The sequence below is a fragment of the Neocloeon triangulifer genome, unplaced genomic scaffold (assembly GCF_031216515.1).
Source record: "Neocloeon triangulifer isolate White Clay Creek 2 clone unplaced genomic scaffold, ASM3121651v1 ptg000001l, whole genome shotgun sequence".
In the NCBI taxonomy this organism is placed as follows: domain Eukaryota; kingdom Metazoa; phylum Arthropoda; class Insecta; order Ephemeroptera; family Baetidae; genus Neocloeon; species Neocloeon triangulifer.
The window spans coordinates 5,965,185-5,988,387 of record NW_026775544.1 but is presented as its reverse complement, the minus strand read 5'-3'; the positions used below and the strand labels follow the sequence as shown (position 1 = coordinate 5,988,387).

General features: G+C 34.4%; 1 protein-coding gene across 4 annotated transcripts in view; it reads left to right on the top strand.

The window, feature by feature from the left end:
- The window catches only part of LOC132201002 (protein spire), a 99,875-nt gene that overhangs the window by 74,621 nt on the left and 2,051 nt on the right, over positions 1-23,203 (top strand). For 3 of the 4 annotated variants that reach the window (XM_059626873.1, XM_059626865.1, XM_059626856.1), the window contains 7 exons: positions 8,500-8,594; positions 18,858-18,972; positions 20,312-20,512; positions 21,500-21,609; positions 21,880-22,023; positions 22,146-22,283; positions 22,993-23,094. In XM_059626873.1, the coding sequence (XP_059482856.1) occupies positions 8,500-8,594; positions 18,858-18,972; positions 20,312-20,512; positions 21,500-21,609; positions 21,880-22,023; positions 22,146-22,283; positions 22,993-23,094 (905 nt within the window). The remainder of the gene's footprint in view (positions 1-8,499; positions 8,595-18,857; positions 18,973-20,311; positions 20,513-21,499; positions 21,610-21,879; positions 22,024-22,145; positions 22,284-22,992; positions 23,095-23,203) is intronic. The other variant, XM_059626881.1, reaches the window with a different exon arrangement.

The following is a 23,203-nucleotide window of genomic DNA, read 5'->3' as shown; positions in this document are numbered from 1 at the left end:
AGAGTTTTTCACTCGGTGGAAAGTGGTGTAGAGAGCAATTATAAGCAGCAAAAAAGGATGGTGTTAATGATGAGATGAGGCTCCCCGCTCAGTTTTGCATAATAAAAGGGATAAAAAAAAATTAAGTCGGCTTCTGCGTGAAAGGGGCCTTCTAATGAGTTTGGCTTTCAGCAAAATGAAATAAGAAAGAAAAAAAAAACGAGCTAAATTTGTCCATCATAACGATAAATTTCTTCATCATTACTGTAATATAATAGCAAATTAAAGTAATTCCAAAAAATAATAGCTATTGAAAAGTAATTAGTAATATTTACTATTAAACTAATTTTTTTTTTTACTTGATCATATTTCTTTTGTTTGTTCTATAATATGCATTTTTTAAATGAAAATAGCAATATCGTTATCATTAAACGCAATTAAACCATTTATACCTAATTTTATTTAATGAGGGCGATCCAAAAGCCTAACCTGGCCCAGGTTAAATTAACTTAACCCCGGGCTAACTTAGCCCTCCAGCAAAATTCAATGGCGGGTTAAAGTAGCCCGGGCCAGGCTAATTTAGCCTGGGCCAAGTTAGCCTTTTGGATCGCCCTCAATAATTTTAAATAGTGATATCTCCCTTATTTCTCCTATTCGTGAATAACAGTTAATTTATAAAATTATATTCTAGTGATCACATAATGAACTAATTATTCAATATTCGAAGAAAGTTATTGATCATAATTGAAGCTTGTGAATGTAAAACAGAATTAATCTGTTACATATATTATGGATTTTAAATATTTATTTCTAATTAAAATCTTGAAAAAGAATAATTTAATATTCAATGTAATAAAGGCAAATAATGAAATATTATACAATGAGCTTTATTAGTAAATGTTAGTATGTTTCTGACAAATAGGCTAAAAAGGTCATTACCAATTTATCTCATTCCCTAATTGAAATCTGCAGCCACACTCTTGCATCTAAAATTTTAGATCAACATTATAAACCTCCATGAATAAGTCTTTATTGATATTATCAGATTAGAAAAAAACAGAGCTTTTAAGAAAGGAATTCCTCGTTCAATTGAAACAGATTTAAGCCAAGATTGAGACAGATGACGCGAATCAATCAATCAATCAAAATTCTTGGCCGAAAGTGTATTATGCGGTGCCGCATTGTGTGATGTTCCCCCTCTCCCGCGAGGCCAGGCTGGCAAAGTGGCAGCGCGAGTTGGGCGCTCACTCAGTGGCCAGTGTTGTCGGCGCGCGGTTCTCACTCGCGATCGTGGCTCGGTTTTTTCGCGGACAATGCTTTTGAAGGGCGCGACTCGCCGCCCCGGCATCACCATCGCTCTGGACCAGGAGTCGCTGGGCGAGGACTCGCCGTCGGCCGTCTCCAGCCCCGACTTCACGGACGACGAGTGCGAGTCCATCTGTCTCGGCTCATCCCCCGAGGATTGCAAGGATGAGTTTTCCTTTTGGACCGCGCACAGAGCGGCAGGTCAGCAAAAAATACAATATTACTCTCTTTGGTAACGGTCGCGGAGAGACACACAATTTCTAGTCGTTTTAACGGTCGCCGTTGAAAGTTATAAAATTTTTTGCCAAATATGAATTGGCTCTAGCAAAATCTTGGCACCGAGTTTTTATTATTTAATTTTTTTTTCATTTTGGGTACAATACAACTTTTTTATAGATATTTTTTAAATTTAGTTTTATTTTACTGTGAAAAACTTTAAACTGCATATTTTTATTATAATTAATTAATTTATTTCTTTAAAATTCAATAATAAATAATTTATATTTATTTAATAATTTATCGCAATACCCCAACTATTTCCCTCAAGTCTATGAGATTTAATTTAGGCATAGAATTCATCATAAAAATATTATTAATAAAAAGCAATTGATTGGTAGATAAATATATTTTGCATATTAAATAAAAATAACTTTAAATGCATCAGATCTATCATAATTTTTGAAGGAAATTAGGAAACCTAGAAATGTATGAAGTATTGAGTGCTGGAAATTATTAATGAAAAATCATGCACGATCAAATCAACACTTCAAATTTGATTTTTTTTCCTTTAGCATTTCAAACCAGTATTGAAATAATTTTTATTGTAATTTTTTTCAATTCAATTGAAATCCTTCTAATGTTTGGTTCCTTCTTTTAAAGCAAGAAACAACTTTTGGCAAAAAAAATTCTCCAAAACTACGCACTACTATTTAGCTGAAGGTATTCTTTGAACCTATTTTTCCAGCATAAGGTTTCCAACTCACGCGCGCGTCAATCTTTCTAAACAGCAGGCGTATCTTGTAGAAGTGACACGGACGAACGACTTTTGCCTTTTTGCACACCATACGGAGACCTACAATTAGCTCTTGACCAAATTAAAACGTAAAAGGCTCGCGCTTTTACGCAATTAATTATGATCTCTACGTCTACGGACATTCCTCAACCAAAACAAACCTTGGCCACATTGTTTGTTTGCCACACCATCACGGTTTCATTGAAAAATATTGCATTTTTCTTATAAATTCTTTTGCACTTTTTATTTAATTTTCTTTTAATTGGGAATATTTTGTCTGGAAAATTGTTTGGAAGCGGATTTTATGACAATATTTTCCTTTCTTTAATAATTCTTGCTCTAAATTCTCTGCTCTTTTGCCAATTATAATCACCGGAAAGAAAGTTTCCTCTCCATCTCACTTTTCAGCAAGAAAAAAGTAAAAAAAGGATAATAAGAGTTCAGCGCGTTTCTATGTAAATTTCCCATCCTGCTGCTAATTTGCTACAATGGTTGCGTAAGAAACGAGCTGCGGCCCAGTTTCCAAACAAACTTACAGAAACAAAGCTTGGCTTTGTATTATCTTTGAACTTTTTCTGTTGGAAATAGAAAAAGAAGTGCACAATTGTGCAGCTTCAGCACTTGGCAATCGAATCGGCGAATTGAATAAAAAAAATCTCGAGGCCGTCCAGATTTACATAACTTTTTGTACTCCATTTTTCCCAGTGGCGACAATGCGCACTCGGAACTAATTAATTTTCTCAAACTCCCACGTTTTCTTTTTTGCGTTTATCTCTGAGAATTAAGGCGCCGTGCGAGATGTGTGTAGGTTGTGCAAATACGACCTAATAAAAAGAGGAGCATAGAGTTGCATCTCTCGTTCTCGTTTTCATGCGCACGGATCATAATCGAGACCGTGACACAGTAATTTTTGCGTTATTCCAATCGCGCATATGAAAATAACTGCGCTATCTGCATGCACGCGTCCTCGAATCCGCCGAAACACAATGAGAATTCGGATTAATTTTTGCTTGCCTAAACTGTATAAAATGGAAAGAAAGAAATTCCCATCTAGATACACTTCTTTGGATTATCATATAATTTCATCCTCTTTTTGCTGAGAAAAATTATTTCCACGACTTAAATTGGTTTTTTTTAATGCCAAGTTGAAGGCGAGACTGCGAGAGAAATTGCACGTACTGAAAACAGCCGAATGAGTCATACCGCGAGCCATGTTTTTTAAAAGAGCAAATAATCTTGTTAACGCTCCAGGTCACTCGTACGACAGCGGCACTTGTAGGGTTTTGGAATGCACAAATCAAGTACCGCCGTCGCCGCCACAGCGTGTCCTCTCTCAAACAAGAAAAAAAATCATCATATTAATATGCAAATACCTCACCAGAAAAACCAGAGGCTATAAAAATTGCTATTTTCAAAACATTTTCAGTAACAATTCAGTAAATATTTCAAATTATTAAATTAATTTATTTGGTCGCTATTAAAATAAATTCTGGGAATTACAAACCGGCAAAAAACATTTTACTAAATTTGTATGGAAATTACTGTGGATTATGGTTTCTGGGGATTTTATTTAATTAATATTTTCTAAGTTGCGTTGAAGTTTTCACGCACAATTATTTGGTCGATTGGATATCAGTTGTTGACTTGTGCTAATTTTTTACCGCTGCCTCTGTGCACCTCACGTGCTGCATGGGGAGCACCGCGGGGTTCAAAAAAAAAATTTACAGTAATTTTATCGGTTTGCATTCGATTCGCAACAGGCAGAAGTGGAAAACAAACACAGCGTGTGGTCGCCTTTCTTTTCTTGTCTATCGTCCCGTTTTCCATCACGTGCGTTTTTTGCAAATTGCCTTGCTTTGGTTAATCAGGGAGAATGAACTATTTATGCCATTACAAAATTACATGAAACCTACCTTAATATGTAAATATAGTGAATGGAACACCTTTTATATTACCCCATAGTTTTTTTAAGTTCCTCTTGAAAATAAATTATTTAAAATCATAGTTTTGTTGTTTTTAAATATAGTTCACAAATTTTTTTATTTGATTTTATTATATATTTACGATTAAAACTAATAAATTCATTTTAGTGTATATTTTTTTAAAATATTATTTGAAATTTAAAAAACTTCATACAAATTTGATTGTATTTTGTTGTAAAGGCCAGTGTTGATAAAATTATCTATCTAATTTGATTTATATTCTATATAATAAATCCTGCTACGCTTTATCAAATTAAGATGACAAGCAATTGTGCTGCTACCCACTCCTCTGTGCTTAAAAATCAAAACACAAGTTTTTAACAACTTGCATTAAATAATTTAAAGAAAATCAAGTTGAAATTAATAAAGATAAAAATGCCAGGATCGGTAAAGCAAGAAGTTTGGTACCTAATTAACCATTAATGTAAACAAAAAAATAAAAGAGTATGCAAAACTAGGGAAATGAAACCCTCTAGAATCAAAATTTGAATCTGTTCATGAGAGTATTTTTTCTTTTAAAATTAGAAATTGTTTAAAAAAGTTTAAGTTTATTACTTCCGAATTGTGCCCGACCTTTAAAAAAATGTGTTTAATAAATTTTCTATAAAAAAAATCAATTAAATGGAACAAAACTTCTTTGGTATAATTACCGTTTCTTTTTTCCAAATTTTGAACATTACCAAATCTCGTCTCTCAACCAAAACACTCTAGGAAGCCGAAAAATGAATAAATAATTTGACGCGGGGCGAGAGCAGGGATGAGTGGTGTTGTTTCACAACGCCTGCGTCTACTAGGGTTGGCGGTGCGCACACTGCAGTCCTCGGATCGACTCCCGGCACTTAGTGGCCCAGAATTATTCCCTGAGCGCTCGAGCTCATCCGTTCCGGCGCCGGCCGACGCTGTTAAATATGCATGTGCATGGATACAAATTTGCCGGCTGAAAGTACAAAATTTTCCCAAAAACAAATTGTCTCCGTCAACCGAGCGTGAAATTTCGCCATAAATCGATAAAGAGAGAAAAGCCGACGGGACTCCGTTATGTAATTAAAATGTAAGTGTTAATTACTCTTAATGTCTTAATCTCATGTGGATTAACTTATCACAGAATGGAAATAATTTAAAACTGAACTTTGCGCAAACAATTAAAATGTTTCATTCTTATCTACACTGTTAAATTTTTTTATCAAAGCGTTTTTCATAGATGTTCAATGTTCCGATAATTTTATTTTGTCTTTCAATTTGGGAACAATAATTTCCATATCAACTAATTGAGATGTTTATCGTTGAGAAAGAACCCTTCCTGATCATTACGCGTGCACTTGACAAACTTAATGACCGCTGCTCACCAGAAAAGATAAACTATACCTTTACGCAAATTATACTCGCTTTGCCGACGATTCTAATGCACGCTCGAGTTTCTCCGAAATTACTTTCCACGTCGCTCGACTTCAAAATTGTCTTCCTTTGTTCATTCACTTCCCCTCACTCTCCAATCCGGTGTGGTTTTGTTTTTATACCAAGAGTGAAAAATTGTAATTGCAAACTTCTTGGTGGTAAATATCATCGTCGCTGGATATAAGCAGAGCTCATTATTCCCAATAACAGGAGCGGAAATCTCCTCTCCTCCTTGCCGCGCAAACATTAAAGAATAGACTTAAGGTTCAACGTGCCGTGATTAGATTACACCGTCTGCACTTTAGGTTGAGTTCTTTTACGTTGCACGATAATGACGGCGATGAGAATCCACTTGTTCTGAATCACAGCTCAGCGCCCTTTGAAATTATGAAATTTTCCTCCACTCAACGGAGTCCAAATATTAATATTTGAAATTCAAGCCTTAGATTACACTTATCTCGTGTGGGTGTCTCTCACTCAGAAATGTAAAAATTATCATGTTTCAATTAATAGGGAAATTTTGGTGATAATGGTTGGAATTCAGTGCGATTCTTTCTGTTCTCACACCCCATGCCCAAATTTGAAGTTAGCCGATTGAGATTTTCACAGCATAACAACCATGACTTAAAAGCACCACCCCTAAATTTTTTTGAAAAAATTTCCAAAATTGCGGGTTTTATGGGACATTTTGAAAAAATTAAAAAACCTAATTTTCTCGCGTTCTATTGATCGTAGAACAAAAATCCGGGTATGGTTGAATTTGTCTTGACGATTTCTACAAGTTTGCTGTTGAGTAAAAAGTTGTAGGTCAAAGTTCAAGGTCAATTTTCATGACCTCAAATTTTCAAATTCAAATTTGAAAATGGGCCGCACGTTTTAAAAAAATTTTGAGATTGCCATTCGATTTCTCATGAAATTTTACATAAAATATGTCAAAACTGGAGTGACGTTTTTCTTTGTTAAATTTAAAAATAAAAAAGAATATTAAAAAACGTGGTTTTTAGTGCCTCCGCAGGCAGGGTCAACATTATGATCGCTTTTAACGTCGTCCCTGATCATTTTAGGTAAAAAGTGATAATGACAAAAGTTAATGCCCACGTCAAGCCAAATCGAATGATGTATATATTGATGGCTTTTGGTGACCTTCAGGTCAAAGGTCACTTGATCTGGATGTGTGATATGTACTTAAAAAGGTCTCGTTGGGAGGATAATTTTGGTCACCAATTTTTGGTCTGTACCTCAACCACAAGCCGATTAATTATAATTTTAAAATTAATTGTGTTGAAAATTGTGCATTGAATTAATGAAAAACACAATTAATCGGTTTGTGGTTGAGGTACAGACCAAAAATTGATGACCAAAATTATCCTCTCAACGAGACCTTTTTAAGTACATATCACACATCCAGATCAGGTGACCTCAGGTCACCGACTTCGGTGACCTTTGACCTGAAGGTCACCAAAAGCCATCAATATATACATCATTCGATTTGGCTTGACGTGGGCATTAACTTTTGTCATTATCACTTTTTATCTAAAATGATCAGGGACGACGTTAAAAGCGATCATAATGTTGACCCTGCCTGCGGAGGCACTAAAAACCACGTTTTTTAATATTCTTTTTTATTTTTAAATTTAACAAAGAAAAACGTCACTCCAGTTTTGACATATTTTATGTAAAATTTCATGAGGAATCGAATGGCAATCTCAAAATTTTTTTAAAACGTGCGGCCCATTTTCAAATTTGAATTTGAAAATTTGAGGTCATGAAAATTGACCTTGAACTTTGACCTACAACTTTTTACTCAACAGCAAACTTGTAGAAATCGTCAAGACAAATTCAACCATACCCGGATTTTTGTTCTACGATCAATAGAACGCGAGAAAATTAGGTTTTTTAATTTTTTCAAAATGTCCCATAAAACCCGCAATTTTGGAAATTTTTTCAAAACAATTTAGGGGTGGTGCTTTTAAGTCATGGTTGTTATGCTGTGAAAATCTCAATCGGCTAACTTCAAATTTGGGCATGGGGTGTGAGAACAGAAAGAATCGCACTTCAATAATTGTCATGTCAATCAATCGTGTTGTTTTGAGTGCTTATTAATACTCAAACAAGAATATATTAAATTTAAAAAAATCAGAATTAAATTTTTCAACAATTTCTTTTCAACAGTTATTTTTTCATTTTTATTATTATTTATAATTATTAGTTACATCAATTCTTTTATAAATTTAATATTGTACATGTTGTAGTACTCTAAAATAAAAAGATCTTAGTTGGTATCATATAAATTTGGATGTTATTTTATAAGTTATTTGATTTGTTGTGGATTCACCTCACATCTATATATGAAATATCAATTTAATCATTGCTTACTCTCCATCTCATTACCAAAATTTCCAAATTTTGATCGATATTTATTTTAACGTAATAATGCTAAGTAAGAAAACATGTATTGTGAAGAATAAAATAACAGCATTAAAAACAAAATTAAGTGTTTCCTTTTTTTCAATAAAACCGGCTCTAAAAAATCCTTTATTTTGCTTCTCTTTTGGTAATTTATAATCATATTAAATATGAAAAAAAAAACATGATTCAAAGTTTAAATTTAGAGCAAACAAATTAAGGCATCACTAATTAGGTGGCCAAATGAGCATTTTGTCAGTTCGGAGCCCGCAGAGGAAACTTTTTGAGTCCAAATGAAGTCTTTTTCCGTTAAAGCTAAAGACATTTGGTATTAACGCGATGGGTCCGATGCAGCCGGCCGCTCCATAATTAACGTCTCTCGGCCTAATGAACTAACGCAAATTGCTGTTGGTGTTTCAGACACAGCGCCGCAGACCCTGCTGAAGGAGCCAAGCCGCGAGCCCGAAGGCACGCCAATGAGGAGGCTCATCCAAGTGGATTTCTCCAAGTTCCAGGTAGGCAAACAACAACAAACTCTTTCTCCTAACCGGATCGATTTGCATATATTTATTTCAATTAAAGAGTCACTTAAACTGATCAAAAAGAATCGTTCCAAAAATTTCCACCAAAATGTATGCCAACATTTGAAAACAGTTCCATATAAGTGGGATCCATAGGATTATTCTCATGCTATGATTTTCTTAATTTTAAAAATGAGCCTTATAAAATTTTTTACGTTTTTCCAATTTAAAAAAATCGGCTGAAAATGGTTTCTGAAGGTCTTACATGTTGAGTTGCGCAAAATAAAATTTGAGCGTTAACTCTAATAAAAATTAAACAAACGTTATCTTCAGAGAAAATAGCCAGAGCCTCCTCTGGTTATAGATAAAATGATTTCAACCTAATGTGAATGTTCTTAATACAGGCTTTTAGAGTAGTCCTGTTTTAATTACCGCCGGAAAAATCGATTTTGTGATCCGACAACTGTGCCTTGCGTGGAGTAGTGTTCGGGCGCGGATTGAAATTGTCTGTGTGTTTGACTGACGTCAAAGTGGTGCCGCATGCTGGTGGTGACAATGACGGTGTGCGCACATCCTATGCACTCCCTGTTCTTACTCACGGTCTGCGGACGGTTTTTGTTAATTAATTAATTTGAGTGGTTTGACCTACTTAAAGCCGCCGAGAGTTGGATTAACTCATCGTCAGAATCTTTGTTTATTGATATAAGACAGAGATGGGGATTTTCGGCAACGAATTTTAAGCTACAAAACGCAGGAATGGTTTTGAGTCACTTTTTATTAGTTTTTGTACAAATATTTTATAATTCTTCAAAATTTTCAGATTTTTTTAAATAATTTATTAAAGATTTTTTTTTTTTTTAAATTCAATTTGGCACTCTCATACTGTTCCCAATTAGATGAATTGATGATTAGCCTTGATTACGACACGGCACCTAATTGAACTGGCACCCAAACCTTTCGCAACGATCGAGTGAACAAGTCGGTAGCGCGACGGTATATGGGAAAATTTCCCGCGTGAATTGCACTTTGCCAAAAGTTTCCCAAGCTAATTTTTTCTTGCAGTCGTCACGATCGGCACACGCGCGCACATCTCTCGCAAAACACATTTCGTTTTATTCAAATTGGTGTGTGCAAGTTCATGCTGCTCGACGGAATCCTGTTTTTTTTTTCTCGGCGCAGCGACGACTCACCGCGTATTTCGCGAAGTGACCCAGCATGAAATAACCTCTCTCTCTCTAGAAATATAAAACAAAATTGTTTTCTCTTTCTACTTCTTATACTGCGGCACGCACGAAAAGCAGAGAAGAGTGATATTGTTTATTGCTGAATGGCAGAGATCAGTTTTGATACGAAGCTCTCTTGTTGATGAAATTTTCCGCAAGAAGTCACTCCGAGAGAAAAACTGATCACTTTTATAATCCGCTATCCAATGAGTGATGTTTAAAAACATTTCTGTTGACTGCTGTTTGATTTTTATTTTCAAAATAAAGTTTTGGGGCTAAAAGAGTTTATTGAAAAAATTAAAAAAGGAACCAAAATGTATCATGAAAGGTACAATCTACACTTAAAAAATACTTACAATGGATATTTTAGAACATGGAAATCTAAAAAAATGTTGCGAAATGTTGATTAAAAAAATAAATCTGTTCAAAAATGAAAATGGGTAAAATTTGATGCATTTGGTTGATTAAATGTGCTTAGTTTTGCTTCAAATTGTTCTGTATATAATTCATCAATGAAATCAATTTTAAAAGAGATAATTTTAATTCGAAAAGTTGATAGAAAAAATCACCGACTACTGTTTCCAGCTCCAATTCAAATATTGAAGAAAAACAGCAAAAATCTTTGAAAATCTTCTGAAATTTTGAAAATAGGCAAATATTTAGTGTCTACTTTGAAATTTTCTCTTTAACATTCACAAATATGCACAAACAAAATTGTTTCATTTGTTTGTTTTTATAATTTTTAGTTTCAAAATTCCTTAAAGTTCGGTCTTCTTTTTTTCTAAAAAAGCAAACAAATCAACACACTTTTAATTTAAATCATTATGACTTGCAACAACATATTTGTGAAAATTATATTATTTAAGAGTAAATTGAAATTGAAATTAGTTTTAGAGTGATAAATGAAGTTGTGTTTTCCTGACTTCATAAACATTTATATTGACACGCTATGAAATCTTCTTTTGAAAGTGAAACCATCCGACAATTATGGTTTTGAAACTGCAAACCCATCAGCTTAATTGCACAGCAGCTCTGTGTGTGCAAAACAAATATTTGAAGATGGACAACAATTTCGGTGGTTTCTGGTTTCGTGCCACGCGATGAAGAGCCAGCGTGTTACTAATGATATAACGCAATTTGCCTGCTGCTGGCCCAGATTCCGAGAGACCGAATCGCAGGACGGTTCATTAAGTTCGAGAGATCGTGGCGAATCCAACATCAAATAACGCCAGCATCCGAGAGATGCTTTCCCACACTTGATTTCACTCGATCATGGAAACTGCCAGCTTAATTCTCTCTGCATCAAACGCGCACTTTTAGCCGATTTGCACTTTCATTTGGAGATCAATTTGCCAAGTGGAAGTTCAAGGGTCGACATTAATTTATGCCCCAGGTTTTGTTGACCTTTGCGGAATGTGCAGCGGTTCAATCACCTCTCCTCGGACTCGCGGCAAATAATAATCTGTTGATGTGCTGCCAAAAGAAAAAAATGAGCATGGTTGCATAAAAAGTACCGCATCGGGATTCGTTTGGAGAAGAGAGAGAAAATATACAAAAAGCCACGCATTCACGATTCAAAGGAGAAAAGTGAACAAAAGGAAAAGATTAACAGAATTTTTTATGGCTTCTCGATTTGATCTCTTTTATATCCGTTGAAAAAAGAACTGCATTCGTGCACGCTTGAGAACTTTCCATTTTTTCTTTTACAATAATATAATTCTTTGTAGTTAAAAAAACTTCAAATTTTCAGTATCACACTTTTGTAAAAAGAAAACTTAAAATAACATTCTTAATTATTTTTGTTTGTTTTAATTTTTAAAAAATAAAATATTTTATTTTTACATAATATTACACTAGATAATTCTTTTATTTTAAGCAAAAAGCGCAATTATAATTAAATATTTTCCCTGTGTTTTTTGATTGTATATAATATATATTCTATCTCCATATGGCTAGTCAAAATGAAAACTTGATGAAATAAATAAATTGTACTACTACAATCATTCATTTGGAATTGTCCACTTTTCATTTGGTTAATTACATTTTGCTTTGAGGGTTAAATCATGATAAAAACGCTAACTGAGAAATTTAAAACACATGAAGGGTTGAAACTTGAAAAGTTTAATACATATTTTTGGAAAGTAGTTAGAATATTTGGCATTATAAAATTTTTAAACAAGGACAAATTCAATTAGATTTTACATTTTGAGGAAAAATATTAGAGTTGAAATTATATGATTTTGAGTGCATTAAAACCTTGACTGAGCAGAAAAATGCATTCCGCAAGAAAAATTAATCTGGTTATGCAAATGGGACGTCCTCCAACTCGAATTCAAATCGTAAAACCACACAAAGTCGCGTCAGATTTCTGTTACGAATCGCAGCAGCGTTGGCACCAAAATCACGTAAAAAAAATAGGCCACATGTGCGCGGTCCATTGTACAATATAAAGTGCAGCGCTTGCGCCGGGGCTATGCATTTCGGTCAGTTTCCTCGACAAAGGAATCGATATGACCCAAGGGTTGCACTAAAGTGTGTCAAACCGAGAGCTAGCGGAGAGCAAAGCAAAAACGCTCATTGTTTGTGGGTCTGGCCCGAGGCTCCGTGATAACTTACACTTGATGAGCCAAAAATGCTTTTAGAAGTGGCCGGGCAAAGAAAGCATCAATGCAAATTGCTCGGCCCAAAAAATGCTGCCACAGTTTGTTCTCCAGAGCAATGATTTTTATACTCCGTCGGGAAAGTTCAGAAGTTTTTTTATAGATCGCTCTCCGGATAAAATTTTCTCTATTTCTTCCGTCATTTATGCTCTGCATTGCGCAAATCTGCTCTCCATCTAGTCTCTCTTCTTCTTCTTCTTCTTCTTCTTCGCCGTGCTAAAAAATCATCAGTTTTATTTCGGTGTACAGCAGCCTTTTATATTTTATTTATGGCTTCCAAGTTTGCTGCTCATCGTTTTTCTCCTCTCTTTCTTGCGCCGCCGGCTTTTTTGGTGTGTTTGCGAAGCATTCAAAATTTATGGCCTGCTCATTGTTTCCAAGGATCTCTTTATCTTATATGTGTGGGGTGAAAGAAGCGCAGACTTGAAGGGTTAAATTGTTGCTAAAATACTCTGAAATCAGTTTTTGAACTTCACAATATAATAAAGAAATTGAATTATTTATTTTTAAATTTAATTTTTGCTTGAACTTTTGATAACATTCAAAACATTTTAATTCTGTTTTGAGAGAACCAAAATCATTTCTGATTTCAATTTACCTTATATTATAATGCATTTAAAAATATACAGTTTCGGAGATGCACGCTAACTTTCTCTTTGTTAAAAAAAAAATTGGTTTTTCCAAGAGCATGTTGGAAGCTTAGAAATGTTTCAGTTTGTCATGGGGGACAAACTTATCGATAAACTTTTGACTTTTCCGCCTGCTTGAACACCCAACCGTCTCATCTATCCAGTAAAACCTTTTTATCAAATTGAAATTCCACCCAGGATTCATACTTGAAAGCCAGCCAAAAGTTTTGTCAGAGCTGACGGTGAAACTTAAATTGTGAATAGTTTGCAGAAGTAATTGAATGCCCTCATTAGAACTTGTGTCATGGAAAATTTGCGCAATTCCAGCTTTTTTTTAAATTTGCAAACAAATGGGAAATATTTGGAAAAGTATGGATGAAATTTGTGTGAATTAAATTTTTGTGAATTCCTTAAAAATCAGAATATCAGTAGTCATTTGAGGAAATGTTAATAAAATATAAATTCAAAATTAAATTTAAAATGAATTTCACACGTCTTTAAATTTAAATGATACGCAACCAGTTTTATTATTAAATTTGAGCATTATGGTGCAAATCCTCAGCAAATATTTTTGATAGAGGATATACACTGAACTTTGTAAACAGATAGCAATTTTCTTTCCAACCCTTAAGCCAAAAGCAATCAATTGGTCGAATCAGAAATCATTCGATCTATCAAGTCTCATACTTAAGTCCTATCAAAATAATTGGCAAAGTTCTCTAGTCCAAAATATATCTAATCTATAAGTGCCACTTCAGCCTCTCAATATTTGTGTCGCAGTTTTTCCAAGCAGTAAACAAGTCGAGTAGATACATAAATGCTACTTGAAAATGTGGCTTTTTCCTAACGGTACCATATTTGCCGTATTTGCTGTGATGACGCAATTGCGAATGTTTTCCTAGCTCTAGTGAATTATCACCGTGAGTTATTCAGGGCTGTGTGTCTACCGGCATAACTGTTAACTGTGGAGCCGCGAGAGAATTATGTGCAGGCCGATCGTAGCAGTGAAAGTTCTCTTGCGGTGAAAGGGTTCTGATACAATAATATTTTTTAGCATTACAATTGGATGAATATTAGCACGCTCGGCAATTATCGCGATTGTATGGAAAGGAGCATCTTTTCCTTTACGACTCGAGGGCGATTAGCTCGATTAGAAATTATTTATGGACACTGACCTTTGATTTTCCTGCCTGAGAAATCTCTTCTGACCAATTATCATTCGGATCTGTTTGTTTCTCCAACAGCTTTGAATCTTTTCGATGCATAAATTATGACTGCAAAAGACCTCGGCTGAATATCGTGTGTCGGTCATAAATTTTAGATTTGGCGCGGCAGATTTTAATTAACCTCTTTTGGCGTTGCAAAAGTAGCAGACGGTATTATATTTTTCCTTGTACTTGAGATGAAAGAAAAGAAAGCTGTCTGACAGATTTGCATGTGTCTGGTGATGAATAGAGGATCAATATTTAATAAGTGGCGCCAGAAGCTTTTCAGACTAGGCGACGGTTTTATGCTTTCGCGCGACGAGAGTTATGAAATCCTGCACAGACAGATAAGAAAAGAGGGATAAGGTAAAAAGCAGGGTCGAGCATACATTGCTCCATTTGCTCCACATATTTTCGTCGGTGGTGCAACTCAATGAGTTTCCAGAGCCACTGATAACTTGACGTTTTTCTTTTACGAAAATCCTAAAACGAGTCAAAAGGTTTTTTTGTATTTCAAAATTTAAAATAAAAGGAATAATTTCACTCTTAAAAAAAATTATACCTTTTCAATGTTTAAAGAATTTCAATACTAAACAATGGAGGAAAATTAATTTCTGCTTTAATTTGATTTTATAATTTTGAAAATTTTCATTGGCATGACCATAATTTAATCTGCAATTTAAAAATAAAATAAATTATTTATTTTTACATTAAAAAACTTTATTTCAAATTGAGTATTAATCAAGATTCAAGTCCACGTTTTGACATTTCAAACCTTTTAATTCCCTTTCAATAATTAATGAAGATTTTTAAATAAAATTATCGTATCTCCTCCCTCACTATTTCTGATCTTTTCAGACTATAATACATTCCGTTCACTTTCTTTCCGGGAACTTCTGCGCCATGGGCAAAAAAGCAACAGAGTCGTTAATCACGGTAACTGAATGCGCACTCATTTCGATCCAGCTTCGATCGATTTTTTTTATTCTATTTGAACTAAAATGTCTCCTTAAACAACCTTTTGCTTTTTGCATTCCGCTCACGTCTCTCCCTCTCCACTGAACCGAAGTCAATCAGTTCCTAGCAGATTTTTTCGGTGCCGCCAGAAGCGCTTCACGTAATTACTGCAATTTTCTAAGTGTTATGCAAACACCGAAACCACGAAGCATCTCTTTAGATAATACACCTCCCTGCAGGCTTCATGCATTTACATAATTCATCAGACGGTCCTGTCTGCTCTCAATTTGATGTCGTGCAGCGTGTCTGAATAATGTAACTCAATGATTTGATTTGGGCGTTGTGCAACTTTAAATGAATCTCGTGATGATGAATTGTTGGCTCTTTTTGTCAAATCACGAAAAGAGATGCTGGATTTGTTAAAAGCGATTAAGGACTAGAGAACCAAGGTTGGACCAAGAGAAAGGGAAAGTGTGAGGAACTAATGAAATAGAGCACTATAAAGCTGCAATTTCCGTGGCTATGACCAGACTGGTGAAAAATCACGTTACAATCAAGGTATACAAATATTCCAAATAAAAATTCCACCTTTCTGTTGTTTTCGGGAAAACAAAGTATCACAAAATTTTCCAAAGCAAATATGTAAATACAATTCAGTCTTAAAATTTTGATTTTAATGACAACTATTGTTAAAAGTTAATTTTTTATAAAACATTATAATTATTAATTTAAAGAAAAGATTGCCAATCTAGCGGCCAAAAATTAAATATTCTTTCGGTTGTATTAAAAAAAAAAAAAAAATCCAAAAATTCAGATGCAAAATTCAAACAATATAATTTTATAAAAAATGTAGCTTTCTCCTTCATTCGTTCATTAATAATTGCTCTCTTTAGAAATTCAAAGAGCGGCTGCCTGCTCTCTTGTTGTGGATTGCTTCAAGCAGACCTTGGAGGACAGTACTGTAAAAAATCCAACCGGTTGGACGTTGGGTGAGAGGTGCAAAACCTCATTATGCCGAGACCTCCGAGAGATAAAGTGGCCTCGGCTCTGTGTATGAAAAATAAAACGCACGCCCACAAAGAGGCCGTGCAAGCAGACACATTGGTCGTAATCGTAAATAGGTCTGAAAAACCACCCAGTTCTCTGCATTCGGTCCACACTTGAGATCATATAAAAATATAAAAAAGGGCTGGTTGGCGAGACGCTTGTGTAAAAAAAGAGCGTCTGTACATATACGCAAATGCAAGCACACAAACTTGTTTGTTCGCCGGAGAGAAATTACGATTGTCCTGCTTTGTCACTTCTGGTTTATGGGGCTCCATTTACGTTTTCATTGTTGGGCGAACCAGACACGAAACTGCGTCACAAACCCAGAGATATAATAGTTTAAAGATAAAATATTTGAAAATGAGGTTTTAATTACCAAACAACTCTAACAAGACTTGGGAAAATCTGATAAACTTACAGATGCCTTTTAAGGAAGGGTCAGATGAAAGGATTATTCTATTTGAAACGAAAGAAAGAAATGTAGATTTAATCTGCGAGAGTATGAAAAAAGAGTTGTGAAAAATCTCAGGTCCAGTCTTTGCTGCGCTTAATTATTACTAGCCTCTGCTTAAATCTGTCATGTTTTTGATTAATGGTATACTTAAAATGAAAATTATATCTTTTAAAACCAAAAAACATCCCATTTTTTTTTTTATAAAAATTTAGACGAAAAATAAAAATATATATAAAAAACCTTATAATATAATAATTTTTCATTCATAGAATTTTAAAATCTATCCCAGTCAGTGATGTTTACATTAATAATATTCGATCGTTAAACCTGAGTCTTTGAGCTCGCCTAGGAGGACCTGATTTAGACAAAGATTTTTCCGAACCACTATTTAAAAAAAATTTGTTGTAAGTTAGTATTAAAATAAAACTAATTTACTTTTTTAACGTTTGATGGAAGCAATAACCCTATTTGAATCAAATTTACAGTAAAGAAATCAACCATTTTTCAGAGAATAAATGAGAAGAATTAAATTTTAAGCTGCATAAATACTCTTAATGGAGCAGATTTCCTTTCCAACCTTTCTTGGATATTTAGTGCATCCTAAAATTAAACCAATTTGAAGTGATTGATGTTAAGGCGTTTTCCATTTCATTCTTTGTTGCACACCCACTCTCCAAAACGCAAGGAGCCGACGGCCACCCATTTTTCAAACGACAAACATGCCCGAAGAAAAGAAAAGCCCATCATATCCTGATATAATCCAAAGTGTCAGAATGCAAAATTATACACCGATTCTTTCCACTCGCGCCTCCGCAGACACGCATGTTCTCGCGCCCTTTGTATTTTCTCAGGCGGCGGAGATAATTTCAAGTTTGTTTCTACCTTCAAGGCTGGACGAATTATTTCCACCTAATATGGAGTCCATTCATGAAACCTCAAAAACCCTGCAACGCATGCAAAAAGCAGCTGTTTGTTTTTCACGCTCGGAAATATAACACCCAGCAAAAAATCAGAAACGAGTGAAAACAAGTTTTCCAAACAAGATTCTTATCTCATTGAAGAAAGAAAAAAAGAAATTCGGAGATATCTGGTGAGGCGTGCAAGGAAAGTTTCACGTTTGTTAGTTTAGATATCATCGGATAAAATCTCCGTCCGAAAAAGGCCAGAGCGCCGGAATGAAAAAAAAAACACGGCCTCTGCAGGATATTATAGGCGAAATTGCGTCACCGACGTCAAAGATAGATGCATATTTGCACGCGACACAAAGTTGTGTTATATATAAAATAATCTGGGCGCATCACCGTGCCGTAATGGGTTTAGGCTGAGTGAGTATTTAAGGCGATTATTACACAACAAATAGGCTGCGAATAAATTTCTCGTGTGAAGCGAAATAAGACAAAAAAGAAGAGCAAGCATGGGTGTGCACAAAATTTACGTCACGAAAATCTTCTGTAAATCATTTTAGTTTGTGCTCCCATTGTCAATCAGTAAGTCTCGATTGAATGTGAATGACATAATTAATTATTGGCCTGAACGAAAATTAAGTTTTTTTAAGCTAGGTAAAGTTTAAATAATTAAACTTGAAAAATACAGCACATTTTATTTGTCAAATTTGTCCAAAATTAATCAGGAAAAGTAAAAAAAAATAAATTAAATTTAAATGAATCAAACAAAAAGAAATTTCCATTAACTTTGTCGTCTAGAAAGCTTCAAAATGCACTCTAATTGCAAAGTTTGTTATAAAATTTTCTTTGAAAATAAAAACATGTAATGAATATTTTCTTATCTTCTGTTAACTTTTCTATTTTTGTGTGTTATTTGCTTGAATCATTATGACCAACTTGGAACAACAGTTTGAGAAACTAGGTAATATTCAGAGCGAAAAATATTCAAATTTGATCTTCCTGTCGAGGATGAGTCAGTCTGGAAGCTTCGTTTTTTTCTGCACGTTAATAACAATGCAAACAATAACAAACGTGTACTTGAGTTTTTCGAGAAAGGCCAGATTTTTATCTCGCTTGCCTCCCGAAGCGTGCGGAGAACAATGAATGCTCTAACATGGAATTTAAATCAATGTTGCAGGATGAGATTGAAGACGATGACGACGACCTGATCTGCTCCCTCGACTCGCCTGCCTCTCCCGCCGCCCCGCCAGTTCCAGCCCCCAGGAGCAACGTCAACCCCTGGCGGAGAACAGGTCAGCAGAACTTTTTTAGCAGACTTTTCAGCTGGTTTTGAAAAGACAAACTATATTCTTTAATTTTAAGATGGAATAATTATTACAATTATTTTGGTATATTTTGTGTTTATACATCAAATATCATGTATTTTAAAAACACAGATGGTAAAAAATGGAATTTTAATTAAAAATACCAAAAACAATCCTAGAAATTAAGTTTATTTTAAGTCATTCTGTTTTTCACCACCTGTGTTTTTTGTTTGTGTTAATTTCAAAAGCTTTTATTTTTGTGTTTTTTTGAATGAAGACATCAAATAAATTGGGAGCCGCGTGGCTCCAACTCATAAGTCACTCACATAAAGTAAAAACTACAAAACGCGGTTTCTCAGCATTCGCCTCTTTTGCAATTAAGCGAGTTTTTTTTTTAATTTGTGAGAAAGTGAGTGTCTGCTGTTCATTATAGTCTTGGAATAATTTATACAGCGAGACGTCCAGTTTCTGCGTGATTTATTGAGCTCGGAATTTCTCCTTCCTTGTTGATAAATTTGAGAAAGCATCATAATGATAAAATATATTTCGTAATTTGTTGTGAAAGTCTTGAAAATGATCTTGTCACCAAGTATTTTAAAAAATTTCTGTCGATTCATATCTTCAAAGCTTTCATTGTTGATCAAAACGAGTTTCTGCTGAATGACAACTTTTCTCACACGATATTTTGATTTCTTCTTTTCAAATCAGTAAATAACTGACCTCGTTTGTTTTCTAACAAAATATATTTATACCACCTGCGCGACAATGCTTATAATTTCTCTCTCGCGGTACTTTGTGGCATTGTGTGGCACAGAAAAGACAACTATGTACTGTTACTTTTGCGTGAAAAATTCCAGCTCTATAAATAAAGGAAACTGCTCTCCCAAAAGGTGAGAGCTATGAGCAAAAAGCTGCTCCAACATTTTGATCTTAAAGATGTTGCTTGCCCTCGAGACATTTTCGGATATATAGAGAGACTAATGCTGAGAATCCAAAGTCATCAAATTAAACAATTTATATAAACCATGTTATATTTAACCTCTACACATAAACTGTTCCTACATAATTTTATGTCTTAATTTTATATTTTCCATTAAGTCCATAGTTGATATAAAATAAACCATTGGTGCCTTCTGTTTAAAGCTTAATTTCAATTTTTTGTTTCATTAATTTTTACAGGTTGAATTATTTTTATTAATTTTTGTCCACAGCCACATTTTATTTCAAAAAGAGCTATAATTATTTTATTCCCCTCTAAAATGGTGTCATTGTTGAAATTATTATTGCCAACCAAAACACGTTTGTTTGGTGCTTTGTGGTGCCGCAGACTCAACCGGCAGCACTTCTTCAACCGGCGGCAACCACCTGAAGCTGCGATACGACCTGGGTGACCTTTTGGCTGGCAGTCGCGCCTCAGGGTTCATCTCGTCTGCCGAGCACCCTGAAGACGACGGCGCTCAGGGTGTCAAGGAAGAAGCGCCCGAACCTGCACCTCGCACAGAGAGACCGGCGTCCCTCTTACTCGATTGTACGCTTGAAAAAAGAATTAGACGAAAAGTTTTTGATTATAGTTTTAAACATTTAATTTTGAAAAATAGTCGAGATTCTGAAGTTGCCAGGCTGCTGAAATGTTCTCATTTTAATTTTAAAATATTTCAATAATATTGAAAATGTAGGCATACATTTTGATATTTTATGGAAATTTAAAATTTACTCTAAAATAAAAATAAAAACTATAATAAATATAATTTTTGTAACAAATTTTTTGCACAAAATAATTTCCACTTTTTTTACATTAATTTTAGCATTTCACTTTTTTTAAATTAGCATTCAAGATTTGCAACTACTCAAAAAGTGAACTCACGCAGTCCTGACAACTTATAAAAACGCTCAGCATGTTTGTGTGCGTGCCTAGCATACTTAATTGTTTTACTTTGCAAATTTAAGTACAAAATTAACCGCGTAGCCTGATGTATAAAAAAGTCTTGAGGGCAAAACCACTTTCTATGTACAGCAAAATGAGTAGATTTAATTTAGATTTCGGAGTTGTTTTTTACTTTAACAAATATATGATTTTCATTGAGAAAGATATCTATGAACAACTGCGTGAAGTCCTTACTTGTTTCAACGAAGCGTAAGAAAGACATTTTTACTTTGTTTGTTTCGCTTTTCATGGCAGATCTGCTGATGGGTTCAAAATAAAGCTTGGAAATAACAAAACATGCCAAACATTGTTTTCCAAGTCAGTCGCCTTTCATACGAAAATCAGAACCCACTGTCAATCTCATTTTCAGTTTTTAATATTGAGTTGATTTTTTGTGTTGCAGCTGTGAACGAAAAAAACTCTCATTTAACAAGCTTTCATATAATTATCATTTTCAGCATGAGCATGGCCTTAAAATATAATATGTGTCTATAAAATAATGAATCGTTAGTGAGCAGAGAAATAATAATAGTGCTTTATGAATGTACGACATATCAAAATCCGATTTTGACCGAGTGACTTGTGTTTCAGCGTACGATTTGGCCACGCAGTGCCCAAGCAGGAGGGCCACGCTCAGGAGAAGACACACCGTAGCCGGAACCAAAGACGATAAAAACGAAAATGAAGTCAACGATGAACTGGTAATAATATTTATATTTTATGGTCTTCTCAAAATCTTCTAAAAATAAAATTTTAAAGATTTACAGTAAGTAAAGTTAAAAAATTATCAAAATAAATTCAAACTAGACTTCCCACAAAAAACTATTTATATTATATGTCAGTATTTACAGAACATGAAAAATTAAAGCTTAATTTTAAAAATAAATGTTATAGCATAAATTTAAAATTATCCTAGAATTCTATGCAGTCTGCAATATTAAAGTAAACATTTTTTAAATGTATTTCTGCAGCCCGCAAAGAGATGCTCGCACGCCTTTGACGCCGAAAAGGGTGAAGAGGCCGAGGAGGACGACGACACCAGGACGCACACCAGCCTTGGCTCGTGCGAACTCAACTGGTCGCGCTCCTCGCTGCAGGACGAGCTGCTCCATTCGGTAAGAACGGAGACACTTTCAATTCCATTCACCAATCTCTTTACTTTCTTGACGTCTGAATGTACTTGACGTTCGAGCGTATGAGTGTTTTTATTAACGAGAGCTTTGTTCTGGTTGGACAGTCGCACTGGCAGTCGGCGATGGAGTGCCTGTCACTGACGCTCGAGGAGATCGTGCACATCCGCAGCGTGCTTACCAAAGCTGAGCTCGATGGATTACCAGTCGAGGGTCGGATTAAGGAAGAAGTCGAAAAAAGAAAAGTAAGTTATAGAACTATTAATTTTAAAAGATTTTAAAAGAGACTAAGTTATAACAATGTTTATAAAATTTTAGTATTGTTTGTAGATTTTTGTTTATTTTAATTGTTATTCAAAATATAAACATATTTTGTTAAATAACCTAAAATAAGTTTTTAATAAATATTATAATTAGTATTACTAGCTAATATCATAATTTTTCTCAGTTATAAATTTAGCAATATTTATAATTTATAATACAGCAATGCATCGTGTTATTTGATACATTTTAAATAAATATCTTGAAGTTAATCGTTTATATCTGAAACTGGAAACACGCAACTAAATTTATGCATAGCAAATTTAAAGATAAATATTTATGATGGCAAAAATAAACAGTTCAAATCAAAAGTGAATGTAAGGAGCAGATTTTAAGCTTCAAGATTTTTTTATTTAAATTGTTATTAGTTGGAAGGTCTACATTGGTAAAGTTTCGAAGAATTAACATTATTCTTTTTGCTATCCAAAAAACCGTGTTAAATAAATCCTCTCTTCCGCTTCATCGTTTTGTTGGCGTTGCGAATTCTAAAGGCGAGGCCAAAAGCAAAGAAACTTTTGACAGGCACATTTAAATTCAAATTGACCGCTTTAACACGCGAATAAGAACTTCAAACGCATGACTTGTTCCGTTGCACGAAAATAAGGTATTAAGGCGTGTTTATTTTTGTTCCAGGTGTGCTTCCTGTGTATGAAGACGCGCTTCAGCATCTTCGGTCCGTGGGGCCAGAAATGCAAACTGTGTCAGAGGACTGTCTGCAACAAGTGTTGCGATAAGGTAAATTAATCGTAACTAGAAATTAGATAATTTATTTACTTTAATAAAAATTAATGAAAGCAAAACAAAATAATATAATGGGAAGTAGCATATTTTTTTATTATTTTAA